This window comes from Homarus americanus, unplaced genomic scaffold (genome assembly GCF_018991925.1).
Source record: "Homarus americanus isolate GMGI-L3 unplaced genomic scaffold, GMGI_Hamer_2.0 scaffold16712, whole genome shotgun sequence".
Classification (NCBI taxonomy): Eukaryota; Metazoa; Arthropoda; class Malacostraca; order Decapoda; family Nephropidae; genus Homarus; species Homarus americanus.
Window position 1 is genome coordinate 6018603 of NW_024757794.1, and position 25849 is coordinate 6044451.

General features: G+C 36.0%; 1 protein-coding gene across 2 annotated transcripts in view; it reads right to left on the bottom strand.

Annotated features, from left to right (window-relative positions):
* Nucleotides 1–25849, bottom strand: part of LOC121857741 (cortactin-binding protein 2-like) — a 115380-nt gene that overhangs the window by 36421 nt on the left and 53110 nt on the right. For both annotated transcript variants that reach the window (XM_042353864.1, XM_042353863.1), the window contains 2 exons: nucleotides 24708–24819; nucleotides 23014–23843 (listed from right to left, as the gene is read on the bottom strand). In XM_042353864.1, the coding sequence (XP_042209798.1) occupies nucleotides 23014–23843; nucleotides 24708–24819 (942 nt within the window). The remainder of the gene's footprint in view (nucleotides 1–23013; nucleotides 23844–24707; nucleotides 24820–25849) is intronic.

The following is a 25849-nucleotide window of genomic DNA, read 5'->3' on the forward strand; positions in this document are numbered from 1 at the left end:
TGAGACTTAAGATGGTATTTGTGGCTGTTTACATCTCTATTGTTTTGGTGATGTGGAGGGCAACTACCCATACAGACTGAGGAGCAAGGTTAATGAAAGAAGGTACTGTATGTGTATAGTACTGTCTTGATGGCTGAAATATGGGAAAAACTGCAAGGGGTTTACCCAGGTTTTCAAACTGGGGAGGAGTAGTTTAGGATTACTGTATGTAAAAACAAACATACATAAAAAAAATTTAACAACAAATTTCTAGAAATCATAAATTATATAAAATGGGACCAAAAATATATGAACTATTTTTTTTCAGTCTTGACTCCAATGTAACATATTAGGAACTTTTAACATGAAGACATTGTTGGGAACTCAAACAAAAATAATAAAAGTGATGCATATTACCTTAATAATGCCATGAAAAAGAGTAAATTGAAAAATGGTGTTGTCCAGCAAAAATGATAAAGCAAGCCATAAAGATGTGTAGTATTCTAATATTGTACTGTATACAGTAATACTTGTGTGAAGCAAGTCTTTTAAAAGGGGTATTAAAAAGGAGTAACAAAAATCCCCACATCAATAATTCTCCTGCCAATGGTTGTCTAGATATTGGAAAGACACAGGTGATGAATTGAAGAGGAAGAAGTCATGTGAAGTGTAAAGAGAAAAAGTTGAGAAACTCCCATCAACACTTAGGTGGACCCATGTGATGCAGTATGTAAGGTATAGAAGTTGAAACTGAATGCTAAGAACATATGGTAACTATTTATAAAGGAGGGTCATGATGCAACATACAGTGCAGGTAAAAGGAATAAAGAGAAATATAACACAGAGTATTCTGAAAGTGAGGGAAATTGCAGGTGCTCTCACAAGAATGTTAGTTTAAACGTATAGTAGAACCTGTTGGAAGATAAAGTCCCTTCTCACTCTGGTGTATGGTAGTGTCTGCTATATAATGTGTTGTGATGATCAATGTACCAAAAACTTTTTGGAAAGCTCCTTTAAGAGCTGACACCATTCAAACTATGGAAAAAAATGAAATGCTCTTTGAAATTATGTACTGTACAGTAATTTTCATACAAGTTAGGCCTCTAAGTGTTCTCAAAAGAACAAAACGTTGCTTGGAAAACAATGACTAAATTACCTGGCACGTCTCTGTGTATCAAGATTATGTACAGCTGTTGGAGTTTATACAAGGATACAAAGATAAAAGCTATGAATTGTGTGTTGTGAAGTGTGAGTCAGCATGAATCATCCTGCTTCATGATAGAATGTGTAATACATTATTGATAGGTACACAACACACACACTAAAAAAAAATCATAAAATAGTCTTATTCTTGCTGACCATGTAACATTTTCACTATAATTTGGGGAGTTAAATAGGTAGCCAGTTGAGAGGGCATATCAAACACCTTGACCTGTTGAGTGATATGAAGGTTTACACAATACTGTACATATCTTGAGCAAGCTCTGTCAAGAGAGATAAGGACAATGATATACAGAGCACAAATTTTAAATAATACACCAATTATAATATGGTTCTCTCTACAGCATACATTGTATACAAGAACTGAGAAGCTAATTAGCCATATTCCAGCCCAGAGCAAAAGCTGTGTGAGGGAGTAGATGCCAGGTTTGACTTCTAGAGGATGACGAGAAGACCAGGTTAACAAAAATCACCTACAGTAGAACGTCAATATAACACGAGATATGTTCCAAGAGAGGTCGCTTTAAACCGAATTCGCACTTAATCGAAGTGTTGCTTAAATGGAATAATTTAGTTTGGCACTTGAGAGAAACACAAAATGCTAAAAAGACTGACAGTTTACCCAGATGCACCTCAGCCCATCTCCTAGAATAAACAAAACATTGTTTTTGTAGTATTATGTTAAAACAAACACTCATAAATCAACACAGCTAAAATTATGGGACGTGAAATGGTCTGTTTACTGGCGATCAGCTGATGTGAAGATGGGGGTGGGGCTAAAAGAGCTAAAATTTGTATCTCTTGTGCAAAATATTTGACATTTATATTCAAATTACTCGCTGTCTTGCAAAGATTCTAGCAATGCAAATTATATTCTCCTAACTTAAGTTTGTGATATTATATATAAGATAAAAACTGTAAGCATAAAACCACCCAACCCTGGCAGGGACGGGGGGTAATAGTGACACGTTTGACAGTTGGGGGCGAAGGTCTAGTGAAGTATTTATTTGTTTATCTGTGTCCTTTAGATTGAGTTTTTGTTTTTTTGTCTATAAAATGTCACAGAAGTGACCGGGGAGAATAAAATTTACATTGCTGGAATTCTTATAAGATAGTGATTAATTTGAATATAATCATGCTATAGTTTGCACTAGACAAAAATTTTAGTAATCATTTAGTACGTACATTATTTTGAGTACATGTACAGCACAGCTTAGCCCTTAGGACTGTGTAGCATGGCCAGAGAAACATTAGGCGCAAATTTTAAAATACGATGCACCAGATTGACTCGCGCAAAATAGGAAAGATTCGCTTTAAATTAAAACATTGTCCTTAATTGTGGGAGTCGCTTTAAATCGACGTTCTACTGTATTACATTAGTGCAAGTGTCTTAAAAATTCCTATTGTAATTACATTTGTAGTGCAATCTAAGTGTATAAAGTCACATAGCAGTGTGATATGTAGTATAAAATAATTTGCTTAATGGTATGTTGATGCTGGATTCACAAGAGTCAATGTGATGTCAAAGAAGAGATTCTCCAGGGGCTTCACCCAGGCTAACTCATTTTTATGGGAATTATATTTTATTTGGGTGGTTTTTGACCCTTTCAGTAAAAAATCTGGGAAATGACTCTCACAGGGGAGATACATCCACAGAATTTTGGTTATCACTCAATGAAGTAAGATTGGAAAACCTAAACCTAAAAATGAATAATTAGTGTCCAATTTTAATCACTTGTTATACTGTAGTTGGAGGAAGTACACTGAACCGTTTATATGGTTTACAGCAAATTGTTAATATATTAAAAAGCTTAGTTTTTTAAAGCAACACACTAATATGGAATATATTAATGGGTTAATGGGTACTGTATGTAGAGAAAATAAAAGAATTATAAATTAGGATATGTGACGACTAACATTAATACTGGAAAAGCCAGAAACTCTCAAGAGAGTATAGCATTATAATACAGTATAGAATAATAAACAGGGCAAAACACCAAGTACTGTTAGAGCAACCCTTTATGAAAAAAATAAAGCATGATTAGTAAAAATTTGCCAAAGAAAACTGCAAAGAACAAATCCCCAGCCTGTCTCAGTTGTATAAGTCATGATTCAATTTAAACAAAGCACACTAGATCATGAACACCAGCTTTTAGTACATGTTGAAGCCATTGCCTTTTCTACACATAGATCCTGAGTTCTTAATAAGTGTATTATATCAAGCAAGTCCTACAGCCATTGATAAAGATCTTATTGATTTAACATGAAAATCATTTTGGAAAACTTTCACCTTAAGAAAATGTATTGCATCAAATAAAGGTAGAGCTGATATGTTTAATTTGATGTAAAAATGATTCTCATGTTGCTACTATGAGATCATTAAAATACATCTTTCAATAACTATCTGATTTAGACAATCTTCTCAGAATCTATCTTTATGTGGCAAAGATTTCTAAAGAGCAACCCCTAAAGCGGGCACACAAATAAAGTCCTGCCTGAGCTGCTCTGCACCGTGGGTGGGAGGAGGGAAGCGACGGACATTATCTAAGCAGGCGCCAAGAAGGAAGGAGACTCGACACCTGGAAGTTTTATCCAATGATGTATACAGTTTGAAGCCTGTTTCACATTTCATCAACAGATGCACATATTACATATATAGCATAACACAATCAAGCTTCACATTAGATAAAATGCACCATTTTTGGTATTTAAGTTTCAATTATTAACTTTAAACACTTTGAAGATGAGCTATAATAATCACAAGTTTCTAATATATGCACATACTAGATCATCTACTAAAAATGAAGATTATAAAAGTTATTGCTTAATATATTAATACAGTATTTCACAATTCTTTTAAACAAAATGACCTTTCAATAAAATCTGATCCTGGGTAATTCTACTGTGTAGCATGGAAAAAAATTAATAAGTAGCTTCAAACCAATTACCTCAACAGTAACAAGGAAAGACTATTAACAAAAACCTATTGCATTTTGTGAATCTGGATGAATTCCATAGTATATTTTGCTGAAGTTTTGTATTTTTTTTGGGTGTACTTTCATACATGGTATAGCTACGTATGTTAAACCACAAGTGAATGAAACTACTAAAAAAAATTAATCTGCCTAAATGTAGAAAATTATTATAATATTGTAACCCGATAAAAAATGTTTTATACATGTATCCTCAATAATCGCGGGGATTATGTTCCAGAAAACTACCGTGACAGCAAAACGATACATATTGAAACACATAACATATGGGAAAAATTAGTTTCATCCCACAACCTCAATGATGCGTCAACTGACCAAAATATACCTCCAAAGAAGTGTACGTACACTAAAAGATATAATACTAGTAACATAACTTTACTACCGTACTTTTTTGTCTGAAAAAGTCTCAAAAAATCAGTCTGCGTCTTATATGTGAAGTTGAAGTCTCCTGTAAGCTAATTAATAACCAGTTGCTGCTCTCCAGTAGGCTAAATTCTACCAAACCCAACTCCAAAATTAAAAATGTTATTGCTTAGTTAAATACATTATTATTATTTTTAATTAATTAAAAAATAATTATTGTAAATATATAAAAGCTCAATTTATAACTACTGTACTGACAGCACTGATGATAACTTGAGACGATTAACGTCCGTATGGCAGACACTCAATTCTTTAAGAGGTATCTAAACAGTAACCATTTCTAAACTCTTACAAGCATTACAATCTATTAATGCCACACCTGCAAATTTTATTTTTATATCTACAAATACCTGATACAAATAAAGATCAACACATAACTTTCTTTTCACATTTACATCTTACATCGCTGGCAGTCACGTTAGACTCGTCACTGTAACAACCAGGCTACTGGTGTTATGGTTGTTTTTCATCTTGTATTTTGGGATAGATATACACAAATTTCTTCATTTATGTTACTCAGTTAAATGCACACACCATCCTACGTACATATTGTGAAAAAAGGTTAAAAAATATTTGTCCTAAAGGCAAAAATATAAAGGGAGTATACATTTCCTTGCACACGAGTTAGCTGACTCGGTGAAGGGATGGAAGATGGTCACAGAGTACTTGTATAGAGGGGGGGGAACGTTGCTAAGAAATCATTGGAGTTGGTGTCTGCATTGCTATGGTGAACCAGGGAGTATATGCAAATGGCGACTGTGTTAAACTTTCATTTGGCTTTTATTTACTGGTTTGGCAATACACTATTTTTTTTGTAACGCATTTAGTGGTATTATTTTTATTTATTCCCTCACATTTACTGGTACAGGTTGACAACCCTTTATCCGAAATTCCGAAAACCGAAAAGCTCTGAAAACCGAAAGTTCTTTTTTTGTGGGGCATTATATATATATATATATATATATATATATATATATATATATATATATATATATATATATATATATATATATATATATATATATATATTTTTTTTTTTTTTTTTTTTTTTTTTAACAGGATTAGCCTGGGCATAGATCACTGACCCACATTAGGGCCTGGGGGGCGAAAATGTAATAGTAATAATAATTATAATAATAATAATTATTCATAGTAAATAAAAATGTTAATAAAAATACACCAAAATAAAATACAGTAGTACCCCGCTTAACGCGGTCAATTGAACCCATAGGGTACCGCGTTAAGTGAAAACCGCGTTAAGTGAACAACAGAACATATGGGATTAATTCCAATAGAGATTGGCTCGACCCCCAAACTCTACTTTTTCCGACACAATACCTATGTTCTAGTAAAAATAACATCTTAATTTTATGATGGTACATGCACACAATTAATACTGAAGAGAAATAGAGAAATACAGTCGCCAAGTTAATGTCCATTCAAATAATGGACTCAACTCCCTCCCCCTCTTCTCACACTACACTGCTGGCTCTTCCCTCTCTGCGAAATTTTGGGGGGAAAACAACTAGATTTTAATAAATAATACCTCAAACTAAAGTTAGGGTAATATAATTGACATTGCTGGATTCCTTGTAAGACCAGGAATATTTTGAATATAAATGTCATATATTTTGCACAAAAGATAACATAGTTACTCAGAGTAAACATTATATCTAAAATTTGTATATCTAATGCAAAATCTATGATGTTTATATTCAAAATGATCATCAAATTGAAAGAATTCCAGCAATGTAAATTATATTCTGGCCGGGTATTTTGTATGAATTTTATGAGCTAAAACAAATATCTTCAGTTAATAAAAAAAAAAAATATTCTTCACGACACTATCTGTCAATCAAAGTACCCCACCTTGCCTCCCCCCCTCTTCCAACCGCGCCAGATGGTCGGTCCGTCCCAACCCTCCCCCTCTACCCCTCACCAACCCTCCCTACAAGAGAAATGTTGGGTGAAAAACTAGATTTTAACATTTAGTATTAAATAATACCTCAGATTAAAGTTAGGATAATATAATTGACATTGCTGGATTCCTTGTAAGACCAGGAATATTTTGAATATAAATGTCATATATTTTGCACAAAAGATAACATATTTACTCAGAGTAAACATTATATCTAAAATTTGTATGTCTAATGCAAAATCTATGATGCTTATACAGCCAACCCTCACTTTACACAGTTAATGTAACCCACAGGGTGCCGCGTAAAGTGAATAACATAACATATGGGATTAATTGAAATAGAGTCCGGGCCGACCCCCAAACTCCACTTTTTGACGACACACAACTATGTTGTAGTAAAAATATTATCTTAACTTTATGATGGAATGCACACACAATTAATAATTAAGAGAAATATCAATAATATTAGGTTTTTTAACACTTACATTAGTAGAAAAGATGGCTGGGCACACGGGGATGGGCGGTTGGTTCTGAGGCAGAGGGCAGATTATTGGCCCTCACCTGTATCACTTGTATCACTATCCACCACAGAGGCTTGCAGGGCCTCTTTGTCAAACCCCCCAAAGTTCATACAAGTCCATATCCTCACTATAATTATCACTATCACTGACTTGCGCCGGCTGTGGTGGGTGGCGGGTGAAGAACTGGTAATGTTTTGATGACTGGGCGACCTTGTGTGCAACATGTTCGCGCCGCTTACACAACATGGCAGATGGCGGGAGGTTTGAAACCAAAAATGGTGCGGCTCGCCAGCCGCTCTCCGCATAATGGGGTACACGCACCGCGGAATGTGAGCATGTTAGGTTCCGGCAGGGCACCGCTTAAACGTGGACACGCGGAATGTGGGACCGCGTAAAGTGAGGGTTGACTGTATTCAAAATGATCATCAAATTGTAAGAATTCCAGCAATGTAAATTATATTCTGGCCAGGTAATTTGTATGAATTTTATGAGCTAAAACAAATATCTTCAGTTAATAAAAAAAAATATATATTCTTCACACCGTGCCAGATGGTCGGTCAGTCCCTCCCTACCAGATGTGTGGGAAAACCAGAATATTTACCTTTTTAGTAATAAATAATACCTCAAACTAAAGTTAGGATAATATAATTGACATTGCTGGATTCCTTGTAAGACCAGGAATATTTTTAATATAGATGTCATATATTTTGCACAAAAGATAACATATTTACTCAGAGTAAACATTATATCTAAAATTTGTATGTCTAATGCAAAATCAATGATGTTTATATTCAAAATGATCATCATATTGTAAGAATTCCAGCAATGTAAATTATATTCTGGCCGGGTAATTTGTATGAATTTTATGAGCTAAAAAAAAAAAATATTATACTTCACCGCATATATGAGTAGATGAACCGCGTTAAGTGAAAGTTCGGTTCTGGCGAGGCACCGCGTATATGAGAAATCGCGTTAAGTGAAACCAGGTAAAGCGGGGTAATACTGTATAACATTAATAATAATAATAATAATAATAACAATAACAACAATAAAATATAATAATAAAATTAATAAAAATAACAATAATACGGGAGTACTGTAATAATAAAATAATAATAATAATAACAATAAAGAAATACAAGAATGAAAAAAGATCAAAAGTGAGAAACACGACCTAGACCTATGAATTATTATTATTATAATTTTTATTATATTTCCCCCCAGGCCCTGATGTGGGTCAGTGATTTATGCCCGGATGGGCTAATGCAAAAAAAAAAAAAAAAAAAAAATTCTGAAAACCGAAAAATTCCGAAATGCCTCTGGCCCCAAGGATTTCAGATAAGGGATTGTCAACCTGTACTGTATATACATTTTAAGAAAACTATGGCTACAGGAGGAAAATCCACACAAAAGTTTTTTCCTAAATACAGTACTCCCTGGAAGCTGGCGCCACGAGTCATGCTGCCATCTCTTGGCAATCACTGCTACCGCTGGCCCTCGCAGACCCACCGCTGTCCCAAGATAATTTCTGCGATAACCCAGATCAATCAGTGATGAGCGAACACATGGTCGCAATTGAGGTTACTGTGATAAGCAAGATCAGCGATTATCAGGTCCCGTGATTATCGAGGATACATGTTTACCGTATCTAACAACCATGACTACTGTATTTCCCTCTATTTTCAGGTACATGCCTAGATGCAGAATAATATTACTAGGTCAATTTGCTTTAGAAAAAAATTTAGGAGTTTTCCTTTATATCATTAAAAGAGCAACCTAAAGTGAAAATTCAGTTTTCAGTAACACAATAAATCCAAACTTCAGATGGTAATCAACCACTTCACACATAAAACATGATTCCACTAACTAGTCAAAATCACCCAGAGAAGCACTACGTACTACAGATAAGAATGTTCTCTTGCTGAATCTCTTTAATAATTAATAAGCTACATAAAGATTAAAGGATTAAAATGCACAATCTCATTTCCTGGCTGAGAGGAAGAAACGAGTGGCCTGCCAGATTCCAGCTAGTCCGCCAATACAGTACAGTAATCGGTTCTATGTTTACATTCGTTTCCAGTGGAGTAAATATCAAGAAAGTTGTGCTCTTTAATATTTTTGCATTTTTTATATTAAAATTATTAGTCATTTAAAAATTTAGTTAACATATTGATAATATATGCAGTACAGGGAACTAGTTTTTTGTGGGCCCATCAGCCGCTTGACTCACCCGCAAAAGCATCTGTTTAACTTTGTTTACAGTGGAGGAAACATTGTGCTTGTCGCTCTTTTGAATACAGAGTATTTTTACGTTTTTTCATTAAAATTATTGGTTATTCTGAAATTTGGTTAACATATTGATAATATACAATGCAGTGCAGCGTTGATTTAAATAAAATAATCTTTAATTACAGCTAGTGAACTTAAAATTTTATTGCTGTAAATTACTGCATGAAGCATGAGTCGAAAGAAATCTAGAAAGGCAATTTTAATTCAAGTAAAACAGAAAATTATAAAGAAAAATGAAGAAGGCATTAGCGCCAATGTACTGAGTAAAGAATATGGTGAGGAGGAAAGGGAAAGTGATGACCATATGTCTCTTCAGACTTCAAAGATGTTGTTCACTTCTGGGAGATGTTCAGGAAACTGGCTTCAAGGCACCCTGATGTGGAAACAACAGAACCAATATTGTGTACCGTGGAGGACAAAGTGGTCTCCTTCTTCAAGAACCAGATAATGATCAGGAGGTATGCCTCACAACTAACACTTGACAAATTCTTCTCTAAAAGGAAGCGTGAGAAAGATGCTTCCCCTCTGTCAGTCCAGAGGTTCCTGACATTATTATGGAAGGTGACTTGCCTTCAAAGAAGCATTAAAATGCTTTTCTTCTCCCTTCTCCTCCCCCCCCACTTCTAATTCCCATCATCATCATCATCATCATCATCGACCAGCAACATTCTACATACACACCTCAAAGTAAGTGTACTTTACTGCATTTTGTTTATACTTTGTATGTACTTTTCTGTGAACTGTAACCAATTACCCCAATAACCCATTGAAATAATGGATTCGGTTAACGAAAGACTGCGGAACGAATTGTGTTCGTTAACCGAGGGACGGACGGACGGACGGACGGACGCGCACACGTACACATACACACACACAGTGGACCCTCCATTAACGAGCGGTTCAATTTACGAGATTTCAGTTAACGAGTTACCTCCCGTAAGGACTTTGTTCTATTAACGAGTACAAATTGTATGAAAGACAGCCTTACGAGAAACACGTATTGGTGCGCGCATCAACTGATCAACTCATCCGCCAATTATCGGTTCTTTGTTTACCTTTGTTTCCAGCGGAGGAAACATCGAGAAAGTTGTGCTCTTGAATAATTTTGCATTTTTACATTAAAATTATTGGTCATTCTGAAATTTAGTTAAAATATTGATAATATACAGTGCAGTGTTGGTTTAAATATAAAAAAAATCTGGAATTAGTTAAATAAATTGTTGTGAACTTAAAATTTTATTGGTGAAATTATCGAGCATGGGTCCGAAGAAATCTTGGAAGACAATTTCAATTCAAGTGAAACAAGAAATTATTAAGAAATACGAAGAAATCATTAGAACCAGTGCACTCTGTAAAGAATATGGTATGTTGTCATCGACTGTGTCTACAATCAGCTGTTTGTGCTGCCGCTATGTAAACAAAGCCGCAGGGAATTTTACTTACACACCTCAAATTAAGTGTTAAAATATTTTATTGTTTTTTTTATTTATTATTGTACATTACTGTACTGTATTTTGTTTATAAATGTCTTTTACCGGTATTCTATTACCGGTATACAGTACTTTGTATGTACTTTTTAATTCATGTTAAGGGAATTCTGAGAGTTGGAACCAATTACCCAATACCCCATTGAAATAATATTCAGTTAACGAGATTTTCAGTTAACGAGCGACTCTGTGGAACCAATTGTGCTCGTTAATGGAGGGACCACTGTATTTATATGGGGTCCCTGACTTACGAACGCCCGCCCATAGTCGGAATGGAAATTTTCTCGGGAAATAGTTCCCAAAGCAGGAATTTTCCGTAAAATTCCGGCTTTGAGAATAATTTTCTGGAAAATTCTGAGAAAATTTTCTCGATCCCCAGTAAATTCCAGAGATGGGGGGAGTTCTTTTCCAGGTTTGAGAGAAGAAAATCAGGCGCATTTTTTGGAAATTTGAAGAAAAAAAATTTCCGGTACCCGGAAAATTCCGGAGACGGGGGATATTTTTCTTGGTTCAAGAGATGATGTAATGTGCAATTTCTGGAACTTTCAAGAACATTTTTCCATTACACAGAAAAATCCAGGGATGAGGGATTTTTTTTCTGGCTTTGAGAGAGTTGTCTCGTTACCCAGAAATCTCTCATTCCCGGAAGTGCTCTGCACCAATTGTTTAGGCTAACGGAGATATCGCTTGCAAGCACACATGCACGCGCGCACGCACACACACACAACTACACACACACTACATCCTTGACCACCGAAGGGTCGAGACGTGCCTGGCGCTCCTCTCGGAGCAGCCAGGTCAACTGTTGTGTTGGCCCATACCAGCCCCCTCCCCTGAACCCTCCTCCCCACCGGAATATCAACATGTTCTCGCCAGAAGTTGCTGTTTCATTTAGGAAAGGAATGGAACCAGTGTTAAACAGAGGTGAACAGTGGTGAACGGTGCTTAAGTCAGTGAGAACAACTCAACAGTAACAGTCGTACCCGGGTTGACCTTCACACAGTGAGGTCCCAGGTACCCAGTGATAGCGGCCCGTGAGACCCAACAACCAGCGATGTGTTAATCCGTCTACGATAGGAAGGCCTGGAACCACACCTCACTCATATAACACCATCTGTGAGGGAATTACTACACCACGTCAGGCCCCTCATAACACCATATGTGAAGGAGTTACTACACCACATGAGGCCCCTCATAACACCATCTGTGAGGGAATTACTACACCACGTGAGACCCCTCATAACACCATCTGTGAGGGAATTACTACACCACATGAGGCCCCTCATAACACCATCTGTGAGGGAATTACTACACCACGTGAGGCCCCTCATAACACCATCTGTGAGGGAATTACTACACCACGTGAGGCCCCTCATAACACCATCTGTGAGGGAATTACTACACCACGGGAGGCCCCTCATAACACCATCTGTGAGGGAACTACTACACCACATGAGGTCCCTCCTAACACCATCTGGGAGGGAGTTACTACACTACGTTTTTGCTGTTCAACACCTACAATAATCTGTATGTTCCTTTACCTTTCTCTAATGAAGGCTTTTGTTAAACCACCAATGTATGTAATAAGTCATTTATGTCCAATGTATATTTTCAGCCTTCGGGCTGCAGAACTTTTTCAATAAACCGTCAATTATTATTATTATTATTATTTACAAAAAGTAATTTAAAGTGAAAATATGGATAGGGCACAGACACTTTAAAATAAAAAAATAAAATAAATCAATATAATTTAGGATACAGCAGCTTTAACGTAAACAACTGCAATATAATAAGGATGTAATAAGATGAGTACAGTAAAAGTCCAAAAATCCGGACCACCCGAGAATCCGGACTTTTGGAAAACTAATTATTTTATTTTTATTTTTTTTTTTAGCGGGCTTTTGTGTGTATGTGCGCATGCGTGAGCGCCACAGCTACACAGCGACAACAAGCGACCACGTGGTCTCCACTTTAAAACGAGCAATCAAACTGTGACAACATACCGTATATACTCATCTATAACCCCCCCTCGTTTATCTGTCGACCCTGATTTTTTGACCAAGAAATCGTTAATTTATGATATTCCTCGTTTATAGTTCGACCCACGTTTTTGAGGGTAAGCGAACAACAAAACCTTCAGTAAAAACGCTCTACGTCCTATAAACTGAAACACGAGTGCCGAAGGCAAATTGTTTACCATTTATTATAACAACACTTTACACTGAAACGCGGGTAGTTTCAACAAAAATATTGTATATTTCCATTCAAGTATTTATTCAAGTGAATTAGGAGGGAATATTATTGTAATACAACAGTTTTTTAACTAAACCATTCGAAAAGCGATTACGGTAACATCTTTTGAACGAAAGAAAGCGAAAGTCATTGTTTTCGTCACGATTTTATCCCACTTTCCACTTTAATACGTACGTAATTTCAGCAAAAATATTACATTTCCGTGAATGTATTATATCAAGCACGGTATGAATAGAATATCATTGTAATATAACAGAATTTTAACCGAAAACTATTAAAAAAACGAGTAACATCTCAAGAACATCGGAAGCTTAGGTAAAGTCTTTTGTTTTCGACATGTATTTTATCCTATTTTACATTGAAATACATCACGTTTCAGCAAAACTACTATTTATTTCCGAGAATATATTCATTCAGGCGCAGTTTAGGTAAAATATACGTGTGATGTAATAGTTTTTTAACTGAAAACGATTCGAAAAACACGTACCCTCTAGCCCTGTTCAAGGAGAGGACTGGGAGAAGCTGTTTGGTGCTGCAGACGATGACAAAGAAAATGATTTTGATGGATTTTAATGAAAATATTCAGAAATATGGTATCGTAGTATTTATTCAAGTCAATTAGGATAGAATATTATTGTAATACAGTACAACAGTTTTTTAAATAAACCATTCGAAAAGTGATTACGGTAACATCTTTTGAACGAAAGAAAGCGAAAGTCATTGTTTTCGTCACGATTTGATCCCACTTTCCACTGTAATACGTACGTCATTTTAGCAAAAATATTACATTTCCGTGAATGCATTATATCAAGCACAGTATGAATAGAACAATATTTTGAGTCCTACTCTTTCCATTTACAGATTACTGTACAAGCCCATAATAATGGCTCCTAAAGTAGATAAACTTCATTGTGTGAAGAGAAAAAAGAACACGTTGAAATTGAGTGACAAACTTGAAATAATTAAGAAACTAGTACGTGGTGTGAGCAATACTGTTCTAATGGAAAATACAACATTGGAAAGTCTACAATTTATGATATCAAAAAGGCAAAGAATAAAATTCTAGAATTCACAGCTTTTTCATTAAAACTGCTCGTTTTGATAAATGAAGCATGCTATATTTGCTAATGAATAAACTATCAAAATGTACCTGTTCATCTCTTCTTTATTCCTCCTTAAATTTTAATTTTAAAAGTACTGCCTGAGAATCCGGAAAATCCGAAAATCCGGATCGACCCAATCCCCAAGCAGTCCGGATTTTTGGACTTCTACTGTATTAAGAAGACCAAAACTGAAGGTGCTCTGGTTCAGCTGGGTTCCCTACTACTGTACTAATTACACTGACCCACTGAACAATGCCCCCTGCCTCCAGAATACAGACAGCCCCTCTGCACAAGGCAGACTCTGGTGGTTGAATCTCACAGGTCACTTTGTCAATGACTCATAGACCATAAAAAACTGTAAGTAAAGACTTTGTGTATAAACTATAAACTAATGAAATTGGCTACTTTAACTAAGCAAGTCAACCTTAACTACCCAACAGACCTTAAAAGAATATTGTTGCTTGTCAAATTAGTATTTCAAATTCTTGTTTTAGAAACTGCCCAAGAGTGGAATTAATGGACAACATGTATCAAGGTTGACACTCATCCATAATCTAGACAAATTATTTAATCCTCATCTATAAATGCAATGGAAGTTATGTTCATATCACTAGAAGTTTTAAGGAAGGATATGCCGAGGAATTTTTCTGTCTGTAAATATAAAATAATTTTTTTTTTACCCCATTTCTCCCAAATTTCATAACAAGTTTCCCAATTTTCACACGAAATGAGAAGTGATACACAAACTACTAAAACCTGAAGATTATACAAAATAAATTAACCGAATTGTTTAAACCCACAGGGAAAACACTGCAAGCACTGAAATCTTTATACATTTTGTATGTAAAGAAGACTGAAAGCTCTGGCTGTTCTTGCATGCAAAAGGCTGCTTTAATTATTGGGAAATATAACTGCTGTAAAAAATATATGGCAAAAATAAGGAGAAGCATGCAGAGAAATATGCAAAGATGTGCAATACAGTATTCCATATATTTGGTGATTATGCACCTGCAACATTGAAAGAAATTTATACAGTATGCAGAGGGGAAAGAAATTTATACAGTATGCAGAGGGGAAAACTATTAAAAACAAACTTTTATCCCCTCGGATGTACAGTACAGTCTCGTTCAAGATTCTTCGAACACTGCTGGAGACAACTGGCAACTCAAGGCCATTTGTTTACTATTGTCTGTAGTAAAAATTATGAATACAGTGGGGTATGCTATAACGAATCTAATTGGTTCTAGAACCTTGTTCGTTATAGCATTCGTTCGTTATAGGATTAATCCGTTCCAGGCCCCCAAATACAACCACTTAACACTGAAAAATATAATATAAAATTGTAAAAAGTACATAAATATGCATCTAAACCCCTGAAATAAAGAATATCATTAATACTTGTAATAAAAAAAAAATAAATTAGTAAAAAAAAATATATATATATATATATTTTTTTTAAATAATGTTCGTTGTAGGAGTTTCGTTCGTTATAGCATTCTCAATTTTATAGGTAAAACCGTTCGTTATAGGAATATTCGTAGTAGGATCCGTTCGTTATAGCATACCCCACTGTACTGTAAATGTAAAAGTGATCGGTTACTTAGTTCCCCGTTGCTTAATTTAATGGTAGGGCTTTGTTGTTTCGTATTATATTATACTACGTATTATAATAAACAAACGGCCCTGAGTTGCCAGTTGTCCCCAGCAGTGCTCGAAGAATCTTGAACGAGACTACTATTCTAAACTCCCATTCTTAAACCATTCTCAATCACCTTAATTTTTTTTTTAACCTTCTGCTTTTGATTACTGAGATTTAATATTTTCTTAACCTACCAAGTGCAGTACTGTAACCCAGCTTAACACTACAGTACCATGAACTAGGCATAGTTAAACTCTCACTATAAAATATTGAATTCCCGACTAATTTTTTTTATATAGTATATTAAGACGCAAAATAAACTGAAATAGTTATAGCAGCAACTTAAAATAAACTGTAAATATTTTCAAACTACTGTACAGAACCTTAAAACAAATAACTTTTAAAAAGAAGATAATTTTTTCTGTATGTGTCAAGGGAGACGTAAAATCCAGAAGTGTCACTGATGAGTAGCCGAGCTCAAGATTATTCTGAATACGAAACTGCCCCCAAGAGTGAGAAAGGAAATGGGTGCTTGTTGAGACACATAGCAATGGGTTCTTCTGCGTTTTCTTCATCTTAATCGGCTTGTTCGGGCAGCTAGTGTTAAATCTGAAAGTCTGCAAGTGATTCAATGCATGCAATGTTCTTGTCAATATTTGGGTACATTTTAAAATCCCTTCTCATTACAGCTTGTACAAGACTGAGCCATATCTCCAGATGTCTTACTCATAATTTGTGCATGAAAGCCTACCTTCTCAAAAAATTGCACTGTGGCATATCTTGTAACACACTGTCAAGCATCACTGATTAGTAATGTGCCATGTCACTTAGGACATCCACTCTCTTGACAAGAGCAACAGCAATAATGCATGCATCAATCCCCTCCATAACAGCAGGCATATTACAGACAATCAGACATTGCCCAAGACCACATCTCAATGCCTGATATATTGCTGTTAAATAATTTGATTATACTTGTACACCGACCAGCTACCGCACTGGATATGCTACTTAATGCAGTGGTGTGACCAAAGGTGATGAGATTAAGGCTTTTGACATCACTGTTACATCATGCAAGTGCCCTAGGCATGAGCTACCAGCACTTAACCACTTGCATATGGGGTCCCCTCTCTGCTGAATATAACCATGTGGCATTCGCCAAATAAAATATTTAAAAGAGCAACCCCATTGTGAAGGGGTTAAGACAGGATGTGAGCACTGAATCCAACTGATTGCTGCACTCCTGGTGATAATACTAAGCAGGGTAAAAAAAAAAGGATGTCGTCATTTTGACAAAAAGCGAGCTGTGACACTTAAAAGTAAAATTAGGCGAGTTCCACTGTACTTTCAAGAAGCTGTTGGTAATATGAAGGAAGTTGATTTGCAAAGAAGTGAGCGTCTAAAGATGTGCAAGGAATATACAAGGGTTGAAGATGTTCATACATATGGGATCAGTCCAAATTAGAAGTTTATACAGAAAACTCATTATTTCTCATTTTGTAATAATGTGTGCGACTCCCATCAGTGACAAGCTAGTACAGAACCTTTCTTTTATTACAAGATCTCTCCACATCAACACATTTCACACCAAATATTCATGAATACATGAATACCCAGGTTATCGCAAGGGATGTGTCCCTAAAAGTCATTGTGATTAATGAAACTGTAAATATCGGGGCAATTTTCTCCATAAGAATTATTTTATCCACTATGTCTTTGGTACCAAAGTAAAAAATAGAGTAAAAACAATCAGAACTAACTTATTTAATCCATTTCTTAATTTCACAGAAATATTCTTCCTCACAAAAAGTGTCAAGTGTATGTGGGAGAAGTATATATGTCCGATGGAGATATGATCACCCTCCAGAAGGATCAAGTCCATCAAGAAAAGGAGTTACTGGCCAGCACCTTTAACTCTCTGGTCATAATCATAGCAGTAATCAAATGCTTCTGATGAAAGTTACAACTTATGTTAAATTTAGCTAAAAACTCCCAATTTTCATATTTCAAATGATGATTATTGTACCTTAGATACAAAATACCAATACATCATGTGCAATTTTCTCAATTAAGCAGGTTATTATATGCATATCCTATTCAAATAATTCAGAAAGAATATCCAACACTTAGCCATACTAATATCCCATACCTGCACTACACTACCTCACTGTACCTGCCGTTTCTCTTCATTTCCTCATCTCAACTTGTCTAATCTCAGTGACCCCACCTCTACCCTTCAACTTTGCCATGAAAACCTTCTCCTCTTGGGTACATTATCTATAAAATCCTAAACATCACACTTAAAAAAAATCACACAGCGGCACACATGAACCAAAGACTGATGGTCATCATTATGGAGGTACCCAGCCTCAATCCATTTTTTATAATGACTTTAATTATAGCATGCACAAAGTCATATCCAAACTTTTAACTTCATAAAACCAAGCAATATCATGTGTCATCTCATACCATGCAATTATTTTGAAGCAAAACAGTTGCCATGAACATGAGTCGCAGTGAAAATGTGTTAACCCATTTCCATACACAAATACTGTAATTTGTTTTGAAAGCCAGGTTTATGAATTTTAACAACCAAATCCCTCATATGAATGTCATTTAAATAATACTGCTCAAGTTACTGTTAGATCAAACATATAAGGGTTCTGTGGGAATCCAATCACCCACTTACGAGCAATGATTAGTTATTATTATGCTCAACTTGAACTAAAAAATGTATCCCTTATCAAATAAAATCTACTTACTATAAATCCCGGTGAATGACTTCAACAAAATACCCATTAGTACAATATCAAAACAAAAGCTACTAAATGCTCATCATGTCTGCACAATGAAGTACATAATCAAACAATTACTAGCAGACAACTATATCATATGGTTAATTACCTCAGGCTGCAAACAGGAGCTGCCAAGTTGTATTAAATATTTTACTCTTCATTAGAACTACAAGCAATAAAGGGCTACTCATTAACAATTCTACAATTAAGGATATTGTGCAGGTATAGCAAATATTGCACAGGAATTTAGAATTTACCTACAAGAAGTGCTTGCATGGAACAGATGCCAAAACATTATCAGTCATATCATCCTGTGTCCCCTTATATATTAATAGACTACTTGACTTTCAAGTCCCTTAAAGCACAACAAGCACACTGTTGGGTGGAAAGTTTGATAGGGTCCTACAAATAGCAATGCTTTGATCAAATGTCCTACTTCTTGCCAAAGTCAGCAAATAGTTTTAAGTATAACAACCATTTCCAAAAGAAATACTGATGGTACTACAAATGAAGAATTGACTCTGGTCTCATTTTTATGACTAAGCCAGAACAAGAAGACTTATGAATTACAAGGAAAAATCTACAGGGTCAAATCCCAGGGTTCCCCTAAATGGTACTTGGTGTTACTAAGCTGTTGAATAGTAATACCTCCTCATTCCAACAATATGCCTCAAGAAAGGATATTTAGAAACAAAAATTACAACTGAAGGCTGAAGGCTAATAGTCAAGGTGCCAAACTATTAGTGTATATTCCTTATCACTTCAAAACTTAGCCAAGTAATGGAAATAAAGAATCAACTACACTCTGTACTCACTTTCAGCTGATTTTATGGTAACCCCTCGATGGGAGGGACCCAAGTTATCTGTTCCCAACTTGGTCTTAAATGGGATCTTAAGGTTAATCTTTCATTTCTGAACTAACTCCAAGATTAACAGAAGCCAGCATGTTACATAGAAGATGGAAGTGGCGTCGGTGGTAGAGCGGTACCGCTATTGCCTCGCAAGCGAGATGCCATGGGTTCTATTCCCGGGCCGGTGGAAAGTTGCTTGGACACACTTCCTAGCCCCCTTTGGTCCCTGTTCACCTAGCAGTAAAGTAGGTACCTGTTGTAAATCGAAAAGTTGCGAATTCGTATTCAGGGAAAGTTGTTGGAGCTTCCAATAACTTGCTGACAAAAACCTATGTCTCTTCAGGCTTCTATGCCCTTAACTCACGAGACATAAAGGCAATCATGAACTTAGCATGCTTCCCAGATGGGCGCTGTAAGCACTTCACCTTGCACAGGATGTAGGGAAGAGAAAAAAAAAAAAAAATAAAAAAAAAAAAATGGAAAGATGCTCCAAGTGCTGACGTGACAAATGCCTCCAACTAGGGGGTTAACCTTGTTAAAAATATATGGCACAAAAAATTTAGTACACAATCTCCTCGAACACCACAAAGTCCTACAGAGTTCTGAGAATCTTGCAGCAAACTAATTCTAATCAATAGTCTAGTGCCTCTTAAAGATCAGATATAACCAGCCCCTTAACAGGTCCCAACAGGGTGCAATGCCTTTGAACCAAGAAGGTCAAAGCTGTGCAGGTTTGTTGTGATATAATACGTATTGAAACAAATACATTTACTGTATCTCTTTTCTAAAGAGATCCATATCTTCACTGAAGTAATTGGATGATCCTCCACTCCTGAATCATAGCTAGGCAAGAAGTGATAGATGGGATACACATTACTGGAGTGGCACCTTGACTCCCTAACCTCTGGTCTTAGTGGTAACTTTTGCTTCCATAATTTTTTTTGTGGAATATAGTAGCAACAGGAAGGTGTAACTAATAATTGAACTTTTAACCTGCATTATTTAAGGATTCCCAGGGTATTGATCTTGTAGATATGTTTGGCTTTTACACAAGTGTTATATTAGTTCAAGTGTTAAGTCATAAACTCTCAATGTGTATTCCCAATGATGAAATTCACAAAGGAGATTTTGAATTTAAATATTAGGAATCATTCACAAATTACCCCTGAATCCAAGAAAGCATTTAAAAAAATGAACAGTAACATGATTTTCTTAAAATGGGGAGAATATAAATATATCTGACTTATGATTGTATAACAAAAATATCTGCAACTGATTTTTTTTTTTTTTTTAAGTTGGTTCAACATATTTTCTAGGTGCACAGACCAACAGTATTTCTTCTGAATCCAATGCTTAATTCTTAGGTAACCAATAAGTTACAACAAACATCTGACAGAAAATGCTTACATATATTTATACATATTCACTCAAAATACTAAAGTAATATATATGAAACCACTGGATGAAATGAACTATATATATACCTGTATGGAAACTCTGTTGTTGTCTTCAAATTAAGAGAACACTTCTTAAGAAACTAAATTAGCAAGGGAATTAAAAAGTGGTTATATCAAAGAGCTAGTTCGGTGCAAAACATATACTGACAGCATCCTGCCCAGGGTACAGACTGAATTCAACCAGAATATATCATAGAAATTTACATTATTATCAGTAATATGTAATATGTAAAATTTCTATTGCATAATAAGATCTTAATATATTATGTAATTTTGTGAGTTTTTACCTTCTGAATGGGAAGGTTACTATGCCAAGTGAAAAATTCTGCACTGAGGTCATGCTGTATAAAAACGATCTACTGTCAGGCACAACTGGTAGTGTTATATGTTATCACAAAAGGTAGTTCGCCACTCATTATGTCAAAGCCTCACAATAAAAGAAGAAAAACAGGTACAGTACTTGGAGAGTAAGTTGTGATGATGTATCATCTTGGTTATTTAATGTTTTATGGATGAAATGTGAGAGAAAGAGAAATGATAATTGGTGATTGTTGAATGGTGGCAGAAAAGTTTTGTTTCATCTACTGTAGAAAGACTAAGTTGTGCTGCTAGATGAGTTGGAGGATAATGTGGTATAGGTAGCATATTTTGAGGAAGCTTATAGGGAGAGTCTTAAAGGTTAAAGGTAAAATCATGAAGTCTGAAAAAGGGTATGTGCTCTAACCATTAGTTTTAGATGTTAAATGCTGGTGTTTAAGAAAATTACAGGTTAACACTGACAGCAATGAAGAAGGATACCTTAAGAAATATTAAGGGAATTTCATAGGGAGAAGAATGAAGACAAACGTAAACAAGGTGTTGAAAAGTCTTTGGAGAGCCATAGTGTTATGTGCACAATAAAAATGCAAGACAAGTAGGAGGCTGGTAAAACTGATCTCTGACAGCACAGGTGAAGGTAGGGGAGTTAGAGGACAACCAGGAAAGTGATGGACAGTTTATATGGGCAAATCAGTTGGGTCAAGAGGTGTCACACTAGAAACAGCTAGAAGAATACTGTAATTGTAGACCAACATCCTGTAGAGATATTTTGTATGAGATAGTGTTAGCAAATAGGAACCTGATGACTCAGCTCAGTATGTAAACCAAACTGCTATGAAGCATAGAAATCAACTTAGAGGTTAATGATATGAAAAAAACAGAGGACATGAGTAAGTGTACAGGGAGTGTTCCTACTTGGTGTTTCATCCCTTTCCTGTTGCTTTCTACATTTTTCTTGCACCTCATTCCTGACCATTTCCTCTCTTTCTTGAGGTCTCTGTTTCCCTTAGTCCACCCCCACATACATGGGAGAATAGAAAGGATAATAGATTGACTGAGTAATACTACTACATATAAAACAACACTAAAGAAAGATTTATGAAATACGCAATTCTGCAAATGACAATTTGTGAATTACATGTTCTTATCACTTAAATTCAATATCCTCTTAATATATTCTGAATAATCATAATGAGCATAAATTCTGAGAGGTTTGTTTCACTTAAAGGTTACTACTAAGAATCAAGCCTCTAATGCTACCAAGTGAACTGAACCATAGTCTGCATGAGGTAAACTAACCTGTCAATAATAAAATCAGAATATATTTAAATAATGATCTGGCTCAGAACTCTTGATTGCAATTTTCAGCTAATGCAGTAAAAAAACATATCCTATTCATGCACAACATATATACTCAAATAATGAAAAAAAAAAGTATATGGACATGCCAAGCTTATTCACAAAGCCAGGAATAATTGTTTTACCTGAGTCTTTCATGAGCCTCAAAAGCTGGAAAAGACCTAGGGCAAATGTAAATATCAACAAAATGTAATATGGTTTCCCAGAGAAAAACTTGAAAATTTTTATTTCATGAAGAATTTCAGTTTTCAACCCCATAATTTAGCCATGTATTGATTAAAATAGACATAAGAACCTTGATGCACAAGGTAAAATGTCTGATAAAAAAACATTAAAAGAAAGAAAGAAAAAAAAGGCCAGAGTTGAAAACTGAAGTGTGGCTTTGTGAGGCTGTGCTGCTGCATTACCTGCCATGCTAATGAGTAACTGGTGGAAGTGCTCTAGTTCAGGAGAGAGGGAGTCCACACAGGCAGTGGCATGCACCGGGGGACTTCCTCCACCAACCTGCGCCGCGTCTCTCCTAGGGGACACTGCTCCCCCTTCCACTGCCGGGGCAACTGGGGTTTCAGATCCCCCACCTGATCCCCCCGGACCCACACCAACAACTGCCTGACCACTGCCTCCACCTGAGCCAACTGACTGGCTCCCACTAGCTGCTGTCTTTGATATAGTAATGCCAAATTTCACTGTCTGTGGCCCCACTTTCTGTGGTTTGACCTCTACACTGATAGGAGTTCCAGGCTCTACTGACACACCTTGACCCCCTGCCCCTACACGAGTCACCAAGTCTTTCTTAGGTGGCACTGCTGGTTTATTTGGGGGAACTGGGGGAGCTGCAGCTGGCTTGTTTAATGGAACAGGTGGTGGGGGTCCCCCAGGCTGAGTGGATCTGGCTGGGGGAGGAGGTTTCTTGGTCATTGTTGAAGTTTGAGAGAGAACTTGCTGTTGCTGCTGACCATTAGCTGGAGAAGCTGAAGCAGCTGTGGTCGTGGGCGCATTTGTAGTTACGTGAAAGGTCACCTTTCCCCCATGTGTTGTAGTGATTACTTTAGTGCCAGGTGAGGCCGAAACATTCACCCTTGGAGTCACTTGCACCACCTGGGCCTGGCTTCGCACATCCCCAGGTCCAGTGACTCGCACCACTCCACGCTCTACTGTGCCTGACACTCCACCTGGTAAACTGGCTGGGCCCTCACCATCACCACTGCCCGTCCAGCCACCCTCATTCTCACTTACGCTGAAATTAAAACAATTTATCAGAATATTCAAGATTATTAAAATTATAACTTATAATCACTGTTGATGCACAAGTTATTTTTCACAATACCAGAAAAAAGAGGTATGAAATGTTCACTTCTGAATAAATTTTGAACAACAGAATAAAATATATCTTAAAGAGAAGAAATGTGCATAAGACTGAAATGAAAATAAAAAAGAATGCTGGGACAATAATCTCTTAATTAAGAGCAAACATCGGTGAGTTACTCTCCATGATTGAAGCCACATAGAATATAAAATGCCAACATACCGTGGCTATAGTCTTGTGTCTGCTGCTGGCTGCCGGGACACAACTCTGGTCAATGCTCAAGTGATACAACCAACCAACATGGGTCTAACACACATCCTAAGTCAGCCGCAAGTCTTGTCAAGAGTAAATAACAATAAGTATGGTGTGGCCAAGATAAACACGAGTGATATGTGGCACCTCGATATGGAGAAAAAATCGACACTTCAAAAAGTATAATTATCTTTTTAGAATTGGCGCCACCCTAAGTGCCACAATAAACATGCAGCAGACATCTTGGGTAGTATTCCAGTCATTAAAGAGGCAGGTGACATCACAAAAGAATTGCAACAACATTAACAATAAAACAGTGCACCAGAGTGCAATACAAAGATTGTCAAAAATACAGCCCAGCGGCATGTAACACAAGGTATGATTTTTAGTGACTGTTTGTATTTAACAATTCACAGAATTTATTGTTAGGTGTGATGTCAAGAACAAGATTCAATGTTCGGTGACATACACGAATAAAACAGTGACTTGATTAATACAACCATCCCCCAAAAAGCCTCAACACCACCACACAGGACCACTCACCTATAGCTCTTAGCTGCTGTAGTCACAGTCCTCGTCACCTCAGAGGTTGACACACTATACATGACTGGCCGTATTCCAACTCCCGGCTGAACCCCTCGAGCAATACCCGTAGCTGTTTAGTAAGGAGGTGCACATCAGTAAGTAAATATGGAACTTGGAGTTCATTAAAAATAATATAAAATAATAATAATAATTACCAGGTAATTGAGATTCTGCCAAGTTTTCATATACAGTGTCAAATAGTTTTATCTTCTCAGACTTTTTTGTACAAATACTGCATTCCAGCAAGTAATTTACCATTCATCCTCAAGACTCTTGATTGCATCATATCAGCAAAATTTTATTTTCACTAATCAGAGATTTCTTTCCACATCCATTTCTATCATATGCAAATACCCAAAACATTGTCTTAAACATAATTATTGTTTACAGGCCCCTTATCTAACCATTAAAGCTGGGACCCATTAGAATTCATCTCTAATCACATTGGTATAATTAAGTATCAAAGTTCAAATTTTTCCAGAATTCGATAAATGCTTAGTCCCAAGCAATTTAGATTTGGGAAGCTTGACTGTACCAATTTAGATTGATTAAATAAGTGATTTCTGGTTTAGTCTCATTGGATACATAAGGAGCAGATATAAACTACCGTATTAGCCAGTTTTAAGAGGGGGTTAATAAGTTAAGAGTGATGCGACAGGGAAGCCTATTAATAAATATGAGCACCATTTAACATGATAGTAGTGAATGCCATGAACTTAAGCAGTCTGAGTTTGCAACTAACCTTTAAAGCAAAAATTATGATACATAACTTTACAAGCAACTCATTAAATATATATCTACATCATTAAACAGATTTCAATCTCTAAGAGGTATCATTACCCCTTATTAATGTGAAACCACTTTAAATATCCCAAATTCAAAAAAATCTACTTGGTACTCTATACAATCTGGATGGAGGAATGATGCTTTACGTTATCATAATCATCATCATCAACTTTTTGCAGTCTTTTTCCATGCTTGTGAGGGTTAGCCATAATTACATAATGGAAAATCTCCAGACTTCATGATACTTATCCCTGGTATAATTTCCCACAACCTTTTCCTCATGTTATTCTTAGCATACCCCTTGCTCTCCTTCC